Source organism: Mixophyes fleayi, chromosome 1, assembly GCF_038048845.1.
Source record: "Mixophyes fleayi isolate aMixFle1 chromosome 1, aMixFle1.hap1, whole genome shotgun sequence".
NCBI lineage: Eukaryota > Metazoa > Chordata > Amphibia > Anura > Limnodynastidae > Mixophyes > Mixophyes fleayi.
Window position 1 is genome coordinate 405,288,774 of NC_134402.1, and position 19,986 is coordinate 405,308,759.

Consider the following 19,986-nt stretch of genomic DNA (forward strand, 5'->3'; position numbering starts at 1 on the left):
CCTAAACTAGCTATATTTAATAGTAAGGTTAGCAGTACTCGTGTGTATGTGTGTGAATACTATTCTTTTTATCTAAAACCACTGCAAAGCTATTTTGTTAGAAAGTATAGCTTTTTATATTGAATGTGTCTATTAAAAATGTGCACTGTTTGGAATTACATAAACATTTTTAGCATTGTAAATGTAATCTGTTTTGGAAACGTTATTTGTAGCAGTCACACTTTTAAGGCCATTGTTTTAAAATAACATCTTAATGAGTGGTTGTGTTTTGCTTAAAAAGTTTTTATTTTATTTTTAAACTTTTTAGCAAACTATTATTTACATTCCCTGGATGGGAATCGGGTGTCGCTGTTCTTCAGCAGGTATGTAAAATGCTTTGACACTTTTATTCTTGGTTACTTTGCTTAGTTCACGTAACATTTATCTTTGTAATCTACTGACCATTGAGTAAATGCATAGATATGTGAAGGTAAACTAGGTCATTATGCTCTTAACACAAGCTTTCATGTCACTGAGATAATATATGGGGTGGGAGGTGGGGTATCGCTTGCTATGGGAGAAGGAGCGAGAGCTCCAAATGTTTTGTTCTAGCTTTCACAAGTAGATCTAAACCTGTTAAAGTACTAGTTCATTAGGCCTATTAATGATTATTTTTACATAACAGTATACAGAAGTTGATCTTTGAATGCTGTTATAGTCTTGTGAAAGTCCATCTTCGATCCTTATTCACTGCAAGGAATTGTGCAGCATATAGTCTATTTTCCATTCTTGTGCAGGCTGTTTACCTGCAGCAACAAGGTTAATGAAGTAATGAGTAACTCAGTTTGCACTGTATGAAAGTTGTTAATTGTACATTGAACTCCTGCCAGGAGATGTTCTGGAGAGGATTGCAGGTCACACTGCATTCCCACTCTTCCCTTTGCTGTGTCGTCATCACTGTACAATAAATCGGCAAGTGTGTGTAACGTTGAAGTATTAGTGTAAAGGGTTTTGTTATTCTGATTACAGGCACCAGCAGTGGATGTTGTGGCGGTTGGTTTGGCAAGTGGTAAAATTATTATACACAACATTAAATTTAATGAAACATTAATGACATTTCAACAAGACTGGGGCCCTATCACTGCAATATCCTTCCGTACAGGTGAGTCCGGATATTTCTAACTTATCCATTATAATCGTTTGTCGGTAGTAAGGGGGGATAAAAACAGTCCCTCAGTAGTAAGCTTGTAGGAGAATTGTGCCACTTCCCCTCCCAAAGCAGGTAAGTACAAGATCCACCAAGTTATGGGAAGTGGACCGGTGTGATTTCAGTAACGTATTGGAGTACTCGTCATTTGCAGCATTTGTGATATACGTAGTTTTACCAGCTATGCTGTGTGACATAGCATGTCTGTAACAGCATTAAAAAATAAAATAAAAGGTAAATCTGTCCTCAGACAAGCCCCTTCTGAAGGTGGGGTATATATTTAAAGATATGAAAGAAGAATTGCCCTTTTTAATTTTAAGACCGTAGTTGAGGGAGGTCCTGTTACTTCCATGCTGGCACAGTTTGAAGACTAAAAGTTTCATAGGAGCAGAGTGGGCATACTCTTGCTGGTACATGGTATTTTCACATACTCATTAATACTCCTGAATATAGCTGCCATACAATGACTTCTCACTGAAGTTCATGAAAATGTGTAAACAAGGTTGATATAGAAGATGTTTTTCAGCTGTAGCAAACAACATTTTTTTTTCTTGTTTCAGATATGTGTTAATGCTCTATATGTTTGTGTGTAATAATAAGTTCTTAACTTTACTCTGCCTTGTAGACGGGCATCCAATAATGGCAGCTGGAAGCCCCATTGGTCACATAGGGCTGTGGGATCTTGAAGAAAAAAAACTGATGAGTCAGATGAGGGAAGCCCATTCCACTGCTATTGCTGGTCTAACGTTTGTACATGGAGAACCTCTTCTTATTACTAATGGTGCTGATAATGCTATACGGGTAATAGAATTGTTTTGGTCTATGTTTTTGTTTTTATAGGTTTTGCTTGCTCTAGAACATCAGTGTAAGCACACGTGTGGAGACTCAATATGATATATTTCACACGTTTTATCTCTGTCTCATTCTAATCAGGTGTGGATCTTCGATGGTCCTGGAGGTCAAGGTCGTTTGCTTAGATTCCGTATGGGTCACAGCGCTCCACCCACTTTCATTCGACATCATGGACAAGATGGCAAGCAGATTCTCAGTGCAGGTAAGCGACACACCACTGCACTTTTTCTGTGTTGCTACAAGTTTCTTACTTATGGCTGATCCCTCCCTTCCACAGTGAAGCTACATTGTGAAAGTAGTAGACAAATTGTCAGTAATGTAAAAAAGAGTGTCTGCGCTAAAAACTATTAACAAAAAAATGACTGACAAATTAGAAGTTGCATTCCCAATAAGATAAAACGTATAGCTGCATTTATTGATACAATGGATCTAGAGTCACACTCCTACTCGTACAAATTCTCAGTAATCCCTAATGTATGCACTTTACTTTCTGCACTGCAGGACAAGATGGAACCATGCAGTCATTTTCCACAGTTCATGACCGATACAGTAAAAGCCTTGGTCATGGTAAGTCCGCAATGGAGCATTGAGCACACTATGAAGAGAAATTCAATAAAATGCTTTCTATAAAAAATAAATGATTAGCATCTATAGCTATATTTGCAAAGTACACCATTTTTTTTAATTTGTCTCGCCTGTTCCAAGAGATTTTAAGTTTGCAAGAAGGGCCCTCTTACCTCTCTTACTGTCTGTCTGTATTGCACAATATTGTTTTATTACTGTTTGTTTGGAATTGTAAATCGCTACAGACAATGCTGGTGCTATGTAAATAAATGTAGATGTTGATATGTTACATGTATATTAACTGATTTAAAAGATGAGCACTTTGAGTTAATTCCTTGTCTTAAATGCTTATTAGGAGGCATATACATGGTGTGTTAGTGATGCATTTAATGTTGCAATATTTATGTCTGTTTTCAATAGGTTCAGTAAATAAAGCCAAAGCAAAAAAGGTGGGCCTTCACTACACATCCATAAGACTTCCTCCTGTCGTATCGTTTGCCTCTGGTATGTCATCTGCTTAAAATGAAACGTTTAAGTCACTGAAAGCTTTCTCAATTTTGGAGTGTTGAAAAGTCTTAAAGTTGTCACTTGAAATATACTCTTGTATTTTTAAATTTCACTAGAGTTCTAAATCTACTGCGCTTTAAGTTATGTCTTGTCTGAGAGGTGGATTGTAATGGTAAAGATACATGTAGGAAATAAGTTGAGATTAATAAAATGTGAATATATTTCAATTATTTTCCTACTTAGGTGCTATTTTTTAAAAAGCAACTTGCAAGGCTATATAGCATATTGCCACTCTCCATAATCCACACCCATGGGTAGTTTATTAAATTGCAATGTCTAAAAAAGTACTGTGTAGTGATTTATGTTCAACCCTGCAATTTGTACCATGTTACGGACGGCAAATTCCTACAAATGTCTCTATAAAAGATAGATGTATAGGCAGATATAGATAGATTATATGTGTGATGTCTGTGTATGTACAAAAAAAATATATATATATATATATATATATATATATATATATATATATATATATATATATATATATATATATATATATATATATATATATATGTATATTATATATATATTCATTCCATGTGTGTGTAATCATATAATATACTTAGAACAGGCGAGCAATTATAATAAAATTAAAGTGACATAAAGGTAAAAAACAGTGTGCGATATAGGTGTGTGCCAATATAAATGAAAACATTGATTCATTTATATTTGCACACACCTATATCGCACTATTTTTTATCTTTTTATGTCCTTTTTATTTGGTTTTGTTTATGCTGCCTTATCTTATTTTACCATGTTTATATTTTAATTTTAATTGCTCGCCTGTTCTCATATTATTATTATTATTGTTATTATTATTGTTATTATTTTTGTATTGTTATCTTGTCTACACTTAATCAAGTTGTGTGAAAAAAGGGTGGACTTTCTCATATATATTAATCGAGCAAATGCCAATTTATAATGATGGTGCTATTGCATTTCATAAACTGTTACTTAGTTAAGATGCTCCATGTCTGGGAGTTTTGCTTTTCTAGATCCCATTACAAAGCTTTATTTCTAATGCTCTGTCTTCAGTAAAACTTCGGAAAGCTGTTTTTTTCCAGGCCTTCAAGTATGTCTGGAAATACAGCCATGTCTTTTTTTTTAGCATTTTTGCCCAGAAAACTATAGTAAACAAGTTTGCTATTTTACAGAAATTCATATCACTGTTATACATGGATGAACAATGACGCAAAAGATGCTAATAAAACAATTTCCCACACTTCTGTTATTCCTGTAATGTTTGTACAAACAAATACTGTGTTGCTTTGCAGAGGCGGCACGGCAGAGCGACTGGGATGGGATAATTGCATGTCACCAACGCTGGTTAACATGTACAACCTGGAATTACGTTAGATCTACTATTGGAGCTCACAAACTACGGCCCCTGAATCTCAAACATAGCAAAGAACACGACATATATGCAACAGTGAGTATGTTTTTTAGTGAATGTGCTGATTATAGTGGGTGTGTAATTAGGCTAATTTACATTCTCAGAACATGGGAAGTACATGACATGCATTCCTGTATTACTTGGTTACATGTTTCCCTTCGTTTTAGTCTTCCTACCTTTGGAAAAGGTTGTCAATAATTGAGGGTAGAGATAGATTCGGCAGGCAATCTAATAGCTGAAAGAAAGATGGCCCTGGACCCTTTGTGTACATGATCCACTTGGCATTCAATAGTATTAATGATTAATGCTTAATCTTCAAATCTTTACATTTATAGACAAAAGTATAAAATTGTTCACTGCCTTTTGCCGCATTCTTAGCCAATTCTGTCGACAGATGCACATGATGAATCAATCTATGGTAATAGGTAATGGAGTGGTTCTCCGCCTCGTTCTCATGCCCATGACTTGTGCATGTTGTCTCTATCCTCCTATTGGGGTACACCATGTACATTGGGGGTATAGAGTAGTGGGAATAATCAATGGGCACTTTAAAAACTATTAACTAGCCCCCGTTCATGCCTCTCTATACCCCACCTTCTGTATAGGCGTTTAAATTACTGTTTAGTGCCTGCTTTAACGGTGTGGCTGGTTTGCGTCTTGGTTCACTTAATGGTGAGGTGTCTGCAATTTCGGTCTTCTTTCAAAGAAGACTTGCTATGATGCTTGATGTTCAAACTTTCATTCACAGGGTGGTTTATATACAGCCTGCGTATGTTCATCCAGTAGCAACTTGGGATCTAAACTTGGTGTTCTGCTTTACAGTATTCTCTGTCTGAACCCTTGGACAGGGTGGATTTAAAGTTTTTGACTTGGGAAAACTGTCTTCTTCTTGACATCTCGTCCGCTAAAAGAGTTTCAGAGCTTGCAGCATTATCATGCAAGTCTCCTCCTGTTCTGTCTTCACTATAACTTCCCCTTTGGCCTGAATATAATCAGACAGACAGCATAACCACTCCTACTTTAATAATCCAGTGTAGGGGGTAAATGTTTCAAGCTGAGAGTTTTTCCAGCAAGTTTGAAAAGTGGAGATGTTGCCTATAGCAGCCAATCAGATTCTAGCTGTCCTTTTGTAGAATGTATTAAATAAATGATAGCTAGAAAGTGGTAAAACTGTAATACAGAAATGATAGAATGCAATCATAATATGTACAGATATAAGGCAATGCAGACATGAAAATGTGGCATAAATGCATAACTTGACAGAATATCTTACCATCGATGCTGTGCTAAGGGGAGAGGTATACTGCACCTCTTTACTTCTTGGCATGTAATATTTAAAAGGGAGACCTCCTGTCATTACCCATGGTGCATTGGAAACTACGGAGGCCCTGAGAGTTCAGTTAAGCTGACACTAGGTGGTGTTTACACAGGAATAAATGCATATGTAAAAACATCAATGCTGAAGGCATAACACCTCCTTTTATTTTTCATGAGGATAGGACATTTCTTCGAACTAAGCCTTTATTCCTCCCTTAGTTGGTATAAGATTACACATAAATCGGGACATTGTCATCCCTGCCCTGATCAAATGTCAGTCTTCAGGGGGACGAAGTTTCTCTTCGCTTTCTAGATGTAATTCGTGCTTTGTGTACATATGTGCGCAGGACACAAGATGTGCGCAAGACGGAAGATCTTTTGGTCCGCTATAATGCCCGCAAGAGAGGCTGGGCAGGCTCTAAGGTGTCTATTGCTCGATGGATTGCGGCTGTAATTAGTCAGTCTTATAATAGAGCTGGAGAACCTGTTCTGGATAATCTTTGGCAACACTCCACGAGGTTGGTGAGTGCTTCCTGGGTGGCACGATATGGTGCCTCAACTGAGCAGCTGTGTCAGGAGGCCTCCTGGTCCTCCTTTCACACGTTTTACAGTTTTAATGTGTTTTCATCAGGGGATGCAAGTTTGGGAGAGAGGCGCTTCGTGCCGTTTCTTCTGAGCAGTCCCACCCGTAATTGCAGCTTTGGGATGTCCACGTAAAATCTGTTTGTCAGTCCATTGGGGAACACAGAGCGACGACCACCCTTGACTTTCTGATTTCTCCATTTGTATGAAGTTTGTTTTTTTTGGGTTTTTTTTGGTTTTTGTTTTTGTTTTGTTTTTTTGTTCAAGAGAACGTTTTTTCTCTTTTTCTCTCTCTATAGTCTCCTTTTCTGTGAGGCTTGGTTAAACATAAACTGATGCCTATACAGGAATTGGGGCATAGAGAGGAAGGAGCTAGGGCTAGTTAATAGTTTTTAAAGTGCCCATCGCCTTATCCCAGTATTCTGGGATAAACGGATTTTACTTAAGTGTAAAATGAAAAATAAATCCTATTTTTCTGGTTTCTTCCCAGGAACACAGGTGGACTTTCCCCTAACATAACCAACTTAGTACATTAATGCACTCTACATTCCTCAATACATGCAGTGCTGGTGTGCCTTGTGAACTTTGTGACCAATAACGGCACGTGGCTACAGATACTTGATTGGCAGGCATTGGATTATGCGTCATTCTGCTGCACAAAGCCTCTTTCTTGTATTCCTACTGTTACAATATGTAGGGCGAAATGTTTTTTTCGGAGCTGCAGGTGGTTTCTACCTTTTTGCCGTTTATAACCAAACAAGTGTGCTGATCTTCACATACTGTTATCTTTTATTTTAATTGACAGGCTGTCGAAGTTACAAGCTGTGGCAATTTTGCTTTGATTGGCCTGTCAAATGGTAAAGTGGATGTGTTTAACATGCAGTCTGGAATTCACAGAGGCCAGTATGGGAAAGATAAAGGCAAGTGTGCAATTCGTTGTTTTTAAGATAATCTGTAATAAGAAAAAAGTACACCCCTCCACTGTGATGTCATATTGTGAAAATGCATTTCATGCTATAGATATTGTAGAATATATTTATTTTATCTTTTCTTTAGCCCACGATGGCTCTATCAGAGGGGTTGTCGTTGATGGTTTAAACCAGATGACCATCACAGCTGGCAGTGACAGTTTGATCAAGTTTTGGAAATTTAAGTCAAAAGAGTTGATTCAAACTACAAACATTAATGTTTCTCCATCTGCTATCCTGCTCCATAGGGAAAGGTAAGGATTGTGTGTTCTGGCACACTGAGCTTGTGTGTCATTTGCAAGACCTACTATTCTCCTGCCATGACCTAATATTGATTGAAATGTTAGATATAGTCATTCCATTTGCTGTTTCTTTAAAACAAACAAAACTGGACTGTTTAACCCCTTATGCTTATAATAATAATTCACCTGGTCTATAGTGGTGCACATTGGGTTGCTCTCAACATTCAATGTTTTAACAGGTGTAACACAACTTTCTAGCCCCCAATATCATTACAAAATGACTACCAACAAAGGCGAGGGAAGAGATAGTGGCTACTCCATTAGTTCAAGCTTAAAGATGATCACCAGTGTGAAAAGGCTGTATCTATCTATATATCCAAATATTCTTCACTTTATATGATTTGCACATTTGGTGATGATCTTTCTGCTGCTTAATGGTGGAATAATAAGTAGAGATCAGCAAAATATTCATATTCATCAGCTGTATGTTAGTGGCACAAGTATTTGTTTCCATTTAGATTATGGTATTGAAAATCACAGTTGAGAATGTGTTCCATCTGTTTAATGCCACTGGAGGACATTTCATTCAGTGATTCACTCTAATTGCTAACAATGTTTTGCCTAGAGTGCAGAACGCTAATGGTAATGCAGCTCTGTTGAAAGCCGCGCTATCTGTCAATTAACAAACACACCTAGTGTCATTGGGTTATATATTAAGCAGATATTTGCTGTTGCATATTTTTAGTTAAAAACTGTCTGAACAATGGAAGTCAGTTAGCGCAGCAATGTTTAACAGAACATTGAGCTTCCAGTCGAAATTAAATTGCTCACAAACTTTTTTTTTTTTCTGTGTAAAACTGCAGCTGAAAAATCACCTGTGTGCCAATACGCTGAGGCAACAGAAGAGACAGTTGGCATCTCATTTTGGTTCTAGTGGCAATTTTCAAAGAATCCTTTAAAAAATTCTGTTTGGGGTAGTCAATCAAAATAGGTATACTGATTCACTTAGGCGTTGACATGTTGCTGATATAATTCCTAGGCAAACAACCATGTCTTTAAGTGTAAGCAAAAAATGACACTACTGTTTTGTGACGTAAAGTAAGAGAAATATTTTCACATGATAGGAGGATATTCAATATATTACCAGTACAAAGAAATGAACTATAATGGGCAAGCACTGAAGTGTAATATATTTACTATCTTTCTTACTGATGTGTTATGGAAGATGCATATGAGGAAGGAAAATATATATCAAATTGAATAATTGGGTTTACGAGAGGCCATAAATACTTTTTGTGTATAAACCCTGACTGAGACTGAGCTATTCGTATTCTAATTGAACAGGTAGGGCCTGAGGGTGCTTGGTGGAGATAATGGTGTCAGATCTTGGGTAATGTGAGGTATTTTGGGAGCGGGATACCATTTATTTTTATAGTCCTTGACCTTGCAGCAATTTACAAGTCATGGATGTAGGTGGCAAGGTATCAATGAGGTGATGGCGTAAGTGCTATAATTTATTGTAAGTGCTGTGACTTAATTTTTTTTTCATTTACAAAGACGGAGAGAAAGTATAACTTAATGAACTACTAATTATACTGTATGGAAAAAGAAACTAAAATCATATCGCATACGTTTAAACACGTTAGATTTTAAACTTGGAAGCTATTAAATGTCATATTTAAATTGTATTTTGGCAGTGGTATGTTGGCAGTAGCACTGGATGACTTCAGTGCTTATATTTATGATGTCGAAACTCTGAAACTTGTGAGAAGGTTCCCAGGACACAATGGAAAGATAAATGACATGGTGAGAGCATTCACATACGTCTCCCTACTTAATTTATGTAGAAATGACTTCTAACTGTATTTTTCTATTTTTATTCAAAGACTTTTAGTCCTGATGGACGATGGCTTATGACTGCATCTATGGATTGCACGGTTAAAGTATGGGATTTACCATCTGGATGGTAAGACTGCTATAAATTAGCACCCATTGCGCAGAACCAATGTGAATGATGAGATGTTGGTGCAGATGTGACCCAACAATGTTTGTAAGACGCGAGTGCCCTCTCTGAGTAGCCTGGCGCTAAAAATATTCTTTCGCGCACTGTCAATCTTGCTGCATATCGGTGACGTGTCAGCTGTGTTGCTCTTCTACTCTGTTACCTTCTGTGTTTTGCTTTCTAATCTTACTATATTTCTATTCATTTTTGAATAGCTGTACAGATCCATTTTTCGCTTTGAAAAAACAAAAGCCAATAGGTGCTAATGGTTTATAAATATGTTCTGAAAAATCATGAATAGAAAATGAATCTTGCGAAAATTAATATTGTGAACCAATTGTTCTATAATTAGAATTGAATGTGCATATGTGAGCTAAATGAAAATTATTTTCTCACAATGGTATATATAAAAACAAAACAAGATACATATAGCTTCCCATAAATATATAACAGTAATAGCTTTGTGAAAATCAAATATGTTTAAAGCAAATCCCAGGAGACCATTCCATTATTGCAGGCTGTATAGAAGTACAGATCCCCAGTCTCTGTCATGCAATGGCTACAGTGTACCTGCAGAGTAGAAATGGCCTGCATCTCCTTTCCAAAGTGAATAAATGTAGCTACTCGCCTCAATCAGTGCACAGTGCAGTAAACAAATGTGATGTGAATGGTATTTAAAACCAGCACCAAGATAGGTTTTTGTTTTTTAAATGTTCTTTTATTTAAATCAATATAGAAATTTATAAAATATAATCGCTTCATGGTTCATTATTAATGTTAAAAACCAATAAAGCACAGAGTGGAAAGATCAGTATACAGTGTTACCACTTTGTACTGATACGAGAGAGAGGGTACTTTACTACTGAGTCACCATTCTATCTGTACATCCGTTCTGGATATGTTCCTCCCCCACCAGAGGAGGGGCTTTCTAACTCTGCACATGACTATTAAGCTTCTGCATAAAGTGTATTGTATCAGTGTCGAAAATAAAGCATTTAAAAAGTGGTGGCAATTCATCTTAAACCTGTACATATATAATCGTAATAGAAAAGGATATAACATCAACAGGTGCTACACAATTAATAATCTAACATACATCTAACATATACATCAGAATGTTACAAATGCTTAAGCAGTCACTATAGTGTACTATGGTTACACATATATTGTGATGCATCACATCTAATTTAAAAAAAACACATACAGGTGATCAATTTCATAAGAGAAATAGCATATCCTAAAACTCATTTTTTGCAATTGTGCTTCCTTCAGATATTGTGACTAGCGATAAAAAATACTCAATCACCTCTTCAAATAAAAAAACAGTACCACATTCTAAAATTCAATCACCACTCCTGAAAATAATGTACTGGGGAAATTCCCCTTTGTGAATTTGCTTACTTTAAATTAAGCTGTTGTGCAGCATACCAACATCAAGCAGTTTTCATAACCATGCCGTCCTATCCGTCCTGATGGTATTCGTAGTTCTCACATGCAAAAGTGTATGTGCAAAACAAAAAAGATGTATATTCAGTATTATCTCAAACATTAATTTTTATTATGAGGATAAAAACATAGGTTTAAATATAACCAGATCTGGTATACCAAAACATATAGCAATAGAACTGGCCGCCCTCCAGAGCTTGCAGACTTTAGCAGGTTATTTTAGTGGGCACCCAATACAGCTGTGGAGCAAAATCAGCAGGAGAGAGTCCAACGATAATGAGATTACAGCCAATGCGCTTGAACCTCACTAGGTCTTTCTCGAGCATAACCTATCTGTTATTTCTGTCTGTTAGTTATAGTGTCATACTTAATTGAAAAAAGATTACTTAAACCACATATCAATTCAATATAAATTTCCTATTTTGATCCCTTTATAAATGTGTAAACCATCCTTTTCTAAATCATCTCTAATTAAATGTACAGTCTTTTAAAAAAAAACAAAAACAAAAAAATACCTAATAGAAATACAAATAAACGGATCCCGGTCACATGATCAACACTCTCCAATCGGATTGTATCTGAAATGAACAAATGTGTGCATACTAAAAGTGGGGTACAGTGAACACCCTGGTGTACATTGTACACAGCTCCTTTGTGTATAGAAGCGCTCCTAGTTATAGTATTTTCTTTTTTTATTCTGTAGTTATAACAATTTATTTTACATTGTTACTCCACTGGTATATTTAATTATGCTTGTTTATTATGCTAAAATCTAGCATTCTGAGATGGGCAAGAAGTAGTTGGCCACACACGTCTATAAGACTTCTGTCTTCGGTGATCTTTTTCCGTTTTTTTGACCCTGTTCTATTTGGGGTTTCAACTATTTATTTTGTCTACGTGGAGAAGTGTAAATGCCAACTCATGGGGGAAAAACAAATAAATATGCTTTAAGGATTTGTATTTATGTATTTTCGGCTCCTAAAATTTAACAAGTCTGATTATCGTTTTCCTAACTTATGTTTTTATTATGGCTGTTTATTTTTGTCACATCACCCATTTGGCTCTTCTGATTTTCCTTAAAGCTTAACGAGATTAATTTGCGGGTGTGGCTGGTTCTCTCCTGCGTAGGATTACTATTCTCAAGAAACCTCAGCATCTATCCAGAGGTCAAACATGACACCTAAAATTAGCATTTACTTATCTACCAATGTTGTCCTGGAAAGAGTCTTCCTCTTGGCAATTTATTTTGTTATAGAAAGCAGTAGTATTCTGTAAACCAATATCATTTTTGCCTTTTTGTAACTATAGTTTTTATCAGAGAATGCATCTATGGCATTGATGGGCAACAGGCGGCCCTCCACCCCTTCACCTGCAGCCCCCAGCTCCTTCCTTCTTTGTCAGAATTGCTATAGCTTGTAACATTTGTTTAAAATGCTTGCTGTTATATTATTACAGATAGGTGTCTATTTATTAGATTAAATGTACCGTTTTAATTTATTCTTGAGATTGAGGGTAATGTGCGACCCTATGCAGCCCCAATCTGTATTCAGTTGCACTTGGATGTCGTGAAGGCCTTACTAAGTGTCATCTCCCTTTCCTGATTTTATGGAATGGTAACATAATTTTATGTAATGGTAACATAATAGGTTCCTGATCCTTGTCAAACCATTTTGTGATGGTATAGGTAACTATTATGTAGGCTTTTGTAGTGCTGAACAAGTTGCCAGGAATCCCTTTGCCTTCTGCTGAACAGGTATCTGGGTAATCAAAGTTGGTCATCCTTGCCTATGTTCCTAACGTACTTCAAGCTCTTATGGGTCATTCTTTCCTTTGTCATATAAAGGTTTTGGGATGTTCCCTAAGTTATGTTTGTGTGTCCCCTAGATGACTGACGAAGAGAAAAGGAGTTAACTTACTATTATTATCTTACTATTTAATCTCTATATCAGAAAACCTACTTATCCAGAATGTCAATTTAGGGACATATGTTCCTAGATTTCTGTTTGTTTTCTTTGGTTTATATAACCTACATGGCAATGGCAGGTGTAGGCAGATCATCAAGTTTTCTATATATGTGTTTAGTAAGGAGGACAATGTAAACTTTTCCATGTATTAATTTCCTTTGTGTTTTCTCCAGCCTCATAGATTGTTTTCTGTTGGATTCAGCTGTTGGGAGCCTCACTATGTCTCCTACAGGAGATTTCCTAGCCACCGCTCATGTGGATGATCTTGCTATATACTTATGGTATGGGGTTTTTTGTTTTTTTTACTTAGATTTTAAAATGTTATTAATCCATAGCATAAACCAGGGCAAATTGACAAATCCCAATGGTCATTTGGCCAGAGTTATAGCACCTGTGACCAAATATTAACCACTACGGGCCACATCAATTGAAAGGGGGGACTATGCTCTTTCAAATGAGGGGTCCCCATAGTTTTTGGGAGCCAGGGTGGGTGAGATCTGGGATTACAACCCTTAAGGATTAATGTTGTCTGTAGTGTAGGATCACATGTGATCACCAAACAATAACTACTAAGGGAGGACTCCCCCCTTTTAAATGAGGTTCTCCTGAGTTTATTAAAGCCAGGACTGGAGACCACCTCCCTCATCCCTGGACTTCTTAATGCTTTGTGTAGTGTAGGGGTTATTGTCAGTTGATTACAGATGATCACCAGACAACAGCTTCAAGGGGTCTCATTGTTTGTCAAATGGGGACTCCGCATTTTCATTTGAGGGTCGCCCTGCATCTCTAGAAGCCAGGATGGGGGAGATTGAACACTTTTAGTGCCCCTTCTTCTGGATCTTCTAGTGTATCTGCAGTGCAGTGGCAGAGTGCCGGTGCCCTCATTATATACAGCCTCTTCCCACGGCCCCGCAGGAAATACAGATGGGGAACAGGTAAATATAATATGTGTGCGACGAGTCCCACTGAAGAACTAGTAATATAGTATGTTTATGAATGTGAAATAGGTTCCAGCATTTCCATTTGCATCCCACTCCCTTCAATACTGGTGCTCTGATCTCCCTTTTGCTTTTGGCAGAAGAACTGGTTTCTCAGCAAGTAAGCTTCTTGCAAGTTGTAAAATTAAGAATAATGCCTGAGGCTGCTGGAATCCTAGCCAGTATCTGTTTCTTGTCTGTGCAGATTGATACAAAATTTTAACATTTTTATGGAACTAGTAGAGCATATAGATTAGTCTGCTACTGACTTTTTATGCAGTGTTTATGGCACAGATGTATTTTAATTTAAATCTGAAACCCTCAAATAATGAGGGGGGGGGGGTGGACACCAGACATTTATTTTTGTGGTGACATGCAGCAATATGTAAATAAACAGCGTTTACATTCAGGAAATGTCCATCTAAAATCAATACTAAATATGTTTAGTAACACACACTCATTACCCTATTTATATTGCCTACAGGTCAAATAAATCTCTCTTTTCGCTGATTTCCTTACGCCCTCTACCATCAAGTTTTGAGCCTACTGTGGTAATGCTTCCTGGTGCAACCGATGAGATTGAAGGTAAGATAACATGCCTGTGTAACCGTAGTGTATACCACCTACTTCTGGCATATTTAATATTAAAATGCATATTTTTAATCCGCATACAGCGTATATGACAGAACGTTTGGTTTAATATGCACAAAGCGAGCAAGTTGTATTTTGTAAGTGGACCATTGTGTTTAGCTAAAATGCTTTGCATTCAGTTGGGAAAAGACTCACGGAAATAGACTGCATGGGAAAATGCAAGACGTGGTTTATCTAACCCATCCCCTTGTTTCCAAATACATCTGTGGCCAAGTTGTTCACTTTTTATAATTCCGTGAACATGATCTGAAAGTGATTTTCTCTTTGTCTTCCTCTATTTTTCCTTTGCTATAGACAATGTAGAAGAAGTAATAGAAGACTCCACTGAGGACATGATGGAATATGAGTCACCAGACCAACTGGGAGAACGACTGGTGACCTTATCGCTCTTACCAGAGTCAAGATGGAAGAATCTCTTGAACCTTGATGTCATTAAGGTACGGTTTGAAATATAATTTAGTTTTTTTTTTTTTAGATCAGAGTGATTTCTTTTCATTAAAGTAAGATTGTGATATACCGGGATGATTTGATGCATATATTCTGGAACTGTCCCCATATACAGTCGTTCTGGGTACAAATTTTCCAGTTAGCCAATAAGGTTACTAGACAAAATCTCTTTCCTACCCCGGAGGTGGCGTTACTGCAATATTACCCCCCCCCCCCCCAGTTTCCATCACATGCTAAATATGTCTTTAGTCATATTCTGATTGCCGCAAGAGCCTCCTTAGCTCAAGGTTGGATGTCACCACAGATACCCTTGATATCGAAAGTAGTGGCCAAGGTGCAATTCAGCTTTGAAATGGAGACAGAGGGGATGCCCTACTCAACTGCCACTCGTCCCCGATAATGAAGTGGTGCAGCTGGCATGTGTATGTTACGGACGGAGAGGGAGCGCGTCCAAATCAAATAGACTTTGATTTACTACCTGCATCTCATACACTTAGCGAAGTTCCCCAAGGTTCCTATTAGTAGTTCCCTGGTGACCAGCGTAACTTTCACGAATTGGAAGGGAAATTATTGGGCTCCCTCCCTCATGTGTTCAATATGGTTTAACAGCAGAATTGTTTAATGTGTTCCCCCCCCCCCCCCCCTCCACTATGTACCCCTTCAATCCTTCCCCCCCCTTTTATTTTTGTTTCCTTTTCTTACCCCCATCCCTTTCTACTTTCTGTACCCCCTAATTTTTGAAAAATTAATAATAAAAATACTATTGAAGTAAAAAAAATAAAAAATAAGATTGTGATGTCGCTATTTTCATACTGTTGAAAATGGATTTGGAGTTCCATTAAGAAATTAACTTAAAGGCTTTCGGCATAGGTATTGCTGACCCATATCTCATGGTTTATTTACATCAGCATAGCTGGAATTTGACCACGGACCAAATCTGCTGCCTGTATGTTCCATTTAAACATGATAGGTTTTTTCTTTTAACTGTAATAAAAAAAGACCACTGCTACATATATACAGAACATAATAGGCTCAAGTGATAAAACAAGGTCTCTAAATATATAATACAATTATTTACTTTTAAAACTTTCAGAGAAGAAACAAACCGAAAGAGCCACCAAAACTACCAAAGTCTGCTCCTTTTTTTATCCCAACCCTTCCTGGACTGGTTCCACGTATAAGTTCTGAGACACCGGATGATGCACCCGTAGTAAGTCATTTCACTTTCTGTCCTGGAATTTTTTTTATTTATCCTTAATTGTAATTAAAAGAAAATCAGAAACAATGTTTTGGGATAATGTTGGGAAAGTAAAGAGGTCATTTGAATTTTTGCTTAGAAGTGAATTGATGTGTTTTTTGTTTTGTTCTTTTAGTCTAAAATTGTGAATCTTGGAGTTCTTGAACAGAAATCTTCTTTTTGTGTCCTCCTTGAAGAAGCACTTGATCACAAGAACTGTAAGTTCAAACAGCATCTTCAATTACCTTTTTCTTTCTATATATTTATGATGCAATTAAACCTGTATTATACTGATGGATACTTCCATATTTGTTTTTATTTGTTGCAAAAAATTGTCAGCAAGTGGATATTCTGTGATTTTTTTTTTTGTTTTGTGGTCAGCTTTTAGCTCTTCCTGAATCCGTGCACTGTCTTCTTTTGTTTTTATGTCAATCTGTGTGATGCCCCATATTTGTTTTGTACGCCATGCCTCTTGCTTCCAGTTATTCCCATGTGGATGCCTGTAAACCAATGCTCTTCACAATGAGCATTATAAACAATGCATTTTATGATCTTAAGACATTGTCTTACAATACCCTCTTGAAGAGAAGCTTATGCTTGCAGTGCAATAATTTAGGCGCAAGATACTTAGCGTGGCAAAATTCATAAATATTGTTCATGGGACCACAGTTATGAGCATATTTGTTTCATCAAAGTTACCGACATCAAAAATGGCGTAGCATCTTGTTCTCTGACTTTGTAGGCGTTGACCTGATATTATCTCTGTCCTGTTCGCTCTTCGATTGTTTTCTCTGTAACGGGCAATATGCTGAGGAGTCATATTTAAATGGCGATGACTATCACTTTCGCATTCTGTTTGTTCATCAGTCATAGTTTATCGTCCTGCTTTATCCCGCTCCGCCCTTTGTCTTTTTGCCAGTGCAGTTACTCCCACAGCAGACATTTGCCTTTTAGGTGGCATCGCAGTTACACTTTTGCTGCTTAAATTAATTAGTAAATTCCTATTAATTTAACACTAAGTGTAAATAAAATGAATGGATAGAAAATCGAGTCAATTTGGAATGGCAAAGGTTGTTATAATTGTTAACTGCCACACGAAATAAAACTAAATAAACCAAACCAAAAAAGTCCAAGACATATGGAAAATCTAGTCAGTAGGAATAGTCAAGTACACAATAGTCATTTGCAAACATTTTACCAAATTTGTGTGTGGTTTTTATAACGGTGAGGAGCAGCGTTGGCCATAGATATAGATATAGATATATATATATATATATATATATATATATATATATATATATATATATATAGATATATATAGATATATATAGATATATATAGATATATATAGATATATAGAGCTAGATGGATATAGAGAGAGGGTGATATATACAAACAGGTAATGTGTATTTTAACAAGTAATCTTGAATATGGACATGAGGGGGAAGCATGCAAGGGGATGGAGTAGAGTTCTAAGAAGGTGCGTTACTGTTTTGTAGATGACCTTCCTATAAAAACAATAAAAGAGATGGGACCATCCAGCATTGATACAGAGATACGGAACCTGGCTCCAGAAGGGGGTGGTTCTGTAGAGGTGATGCAGAGCTTCTTAAAAATGATCGGGAGAATGCTGGAAACAAAACGTGATTTTGAGCTTGCCCAGGCTTACCTTGCTTTATTCCTAAAGGTAAGTGTTTATATCGATGTTTGCTTGTAAGTTATGTGTTTTGGCTATAGACTAATCATTGTTTATATGTATTTGCAGTCTATTTAGTCTTTGTTTTCTAGTAACTAGCACATGTACTCCTGATCTTGATAAAACATTTTAACCTCGCAAGCAATTGGTTAGGTATGGACAGAAACACTGTGCATTGAGTCAGCATAGAAAGGATGAGGCATAGAATCTTTAGTTTGAGTAGTATAGGGGGTGAAATCCCAGCTTATTTCTGTGATGCTAAATGACAAGCCATTACTTTACTCACACACATAGCATTTCATTCATTTTATTAATAAATGTTAGGGAAACCTTATATTAATGTGAATTACAGTACGAAAGAGACCAATTTCCATTTTTTTTTCTTTTTTGCCTGTATAAATGTGCGTAATAGTTAAATTATAGCTACCCAGGAACATCTGTATTACAGATATATTTCATTGGTTGTTGGGAAAGACGTCTTTCTGAGTTTCACTAAGATCAGCTATCGGACATTGTCCTTAACAGATATAGTTTTGCATTTGAAAACACAAGGAGGTTATAAATAGGAAATATCACGTTTGAACTATTTTCTGGCCCATAGTAAAAGGGAAAATAGGGTACTACTTTTTTCAAGCTTTTATTTTGTCAATGTTCTCAGCACCTTTAGGTCGTCATTGTCAGAATAAAGCACACAATCTACAGTAGGTGTAGTTTGAACTTTGTTGAGTTCATGTACATATAAGTATTTATACACATGGATAAGTCGGGCATAATAAGAAAGTCTTGAGATGCCATTCAGACAAGACTATTCATGTAAAATAGAAGTAACTGAAGCATCTTGGAAAGACTTGAACATGCAGTGTACTTCTTTTTGTTTAACCATTTACAATTTAAACTACATTGTTTAACATTCCTGTGTTTCTCAACCTGATGATTGTTTAAATCAGTTGAGGCATAATTGCCCAACCAAATGTATCTAAAGTATTAGAATGGTATCTAGAGCTGTGCGTGCTGTTTTATTGTTCAGTTTTTCACTCACATCCAATAAATGATCTGTATTGTTTTCAGATCCACATGAGGTTTATATCGTCACAGGCAACACTATTAGAGGAGATTTCCACATTATCAACACTTATGGAAGATACCTGGCTTCACGTGCAGACTCTGTTTAACCAGAGCTTGTGTGTGTTAAATTACATGAAAAGTGCTTTACTTTAAAACCATGATCTTTCACTATCTGCAGCGCATATTTTTACAGTCATTTACAGGAAGACAAAAACTGTAAGGAATGATGGTGAATGGCTACTTGCTGAAGTTAAGAGGGTATTTTCCAAAATATTCCTGACTACTTTTATCATTAAAGTATATTTTATGTAGTTGGTTAAATGCATATTGTGACATTAAAATATTAACTACAGTGTGTGTATATATTATATGGGTTTTATTATGTCCAGAGTCTATTGTCTATTGTTGTGAGATAAGTGAGAGCTGATAACTTGTCTAAACAATACACCATTTCTCAGTTGCACAATCAATACACCAGACCAGTTGCCCCTATTGTGGCTTATATATAAAACCCTCCTGCAAATAAAAAGTGTCTTTTTATATATAAAATGATTGTAAATGCTGTGTTGCCATCATTCAAAAATTTAAAGTCCATTAAAACATTTTTTTATACCAATGTAATGTAGAGTGTGTTCTTCTGGAAGTACAAAACTGTTTTAGGGAAGAAATAATTGAATACATTCATCATCAACAACATTTATATAGCGGCAGCAAATTCTGTAGTGCTTTACAATTGGAGACAAATACAGTAATAAACAAACTGGATAAAACAGACAGAGGTGAAAAGCCCCTGCTCGCAAACTTACAATATATGGGACAATGCGAGTCTG

General features: G+C 36.5%; 1 protein-coding gene across 1 annotated transcript in view; it reads left to right on the plus strand.

The window, feature by feature from the left end:
- Positions 1-19,772, plus strand: part of WDR36 (WD repeat domain 36) — a 32,449-nt gene extending 12,677 nt beyond the window's left edge. Inside the window, exons 6-23 of the mRNA XM_075181588.1 lie at positions 308-362; positions 1,009-1,141; positions 1,812-1,987; positions 2,120-2,240; positions 2,540-2,605; positions 3,023-3,106; positions 4,444-4,598; positions 7,267-7,381; positions 7,518-7,683; positions 9,369-9,477; positions 9,558-9,637; positions 13,257-13,364; positions 14,545-14,645; positions 15,006-15,148; positions 16,252-16,368; positions 16,532-16,613; positions 17,895-18,082; positions 19,160-19,772. Of these exons, the coding sequence (XP_075037689.1) occupies positions 308-362; positions 1,009-1,141; positions 1,812-1,987; positions 2,120-2,240; positions 2,540-2,605; positions 3,023-3,106; positions 4,444-4,598; positions 7,267-7,381; positions 7,518-7,683; positions 9,369-9,477; positions 9,558-9,637; positions 13,257-13,364; positions 14,545-14,645; positions 15,006-15,148; positions 16,252-16,368; positions 16,532-16,613; positions 17,895-18,082; positions 19,160-19,309 (2,149 nt within the window). The 3' untranslated portion in view covers positions 19,310-19,772. The remainder of the gene's footprint in view (positions 1-307; positions 363-1,008; positions 1,142-1,811; positions 1,988-2,119; positions 2,241-2,539; positions 2,606-3,022; positions 3,107-4,443; positions 4,599-7,266; positions 7,382-7,517; positions 7,684-9,368; positions 9,478-9,557; positions 9,638-13,256; positions 13,365-14,544; positions 14,646-15,005; positions 15,149-16,251; positions 16,369-16,531; positions 16,614-17,894; positions 18,083-19,159) is intronic.
- The last annotated feature ends 214 nt before the right edge of the window (positions 19,773-19,986 follow it).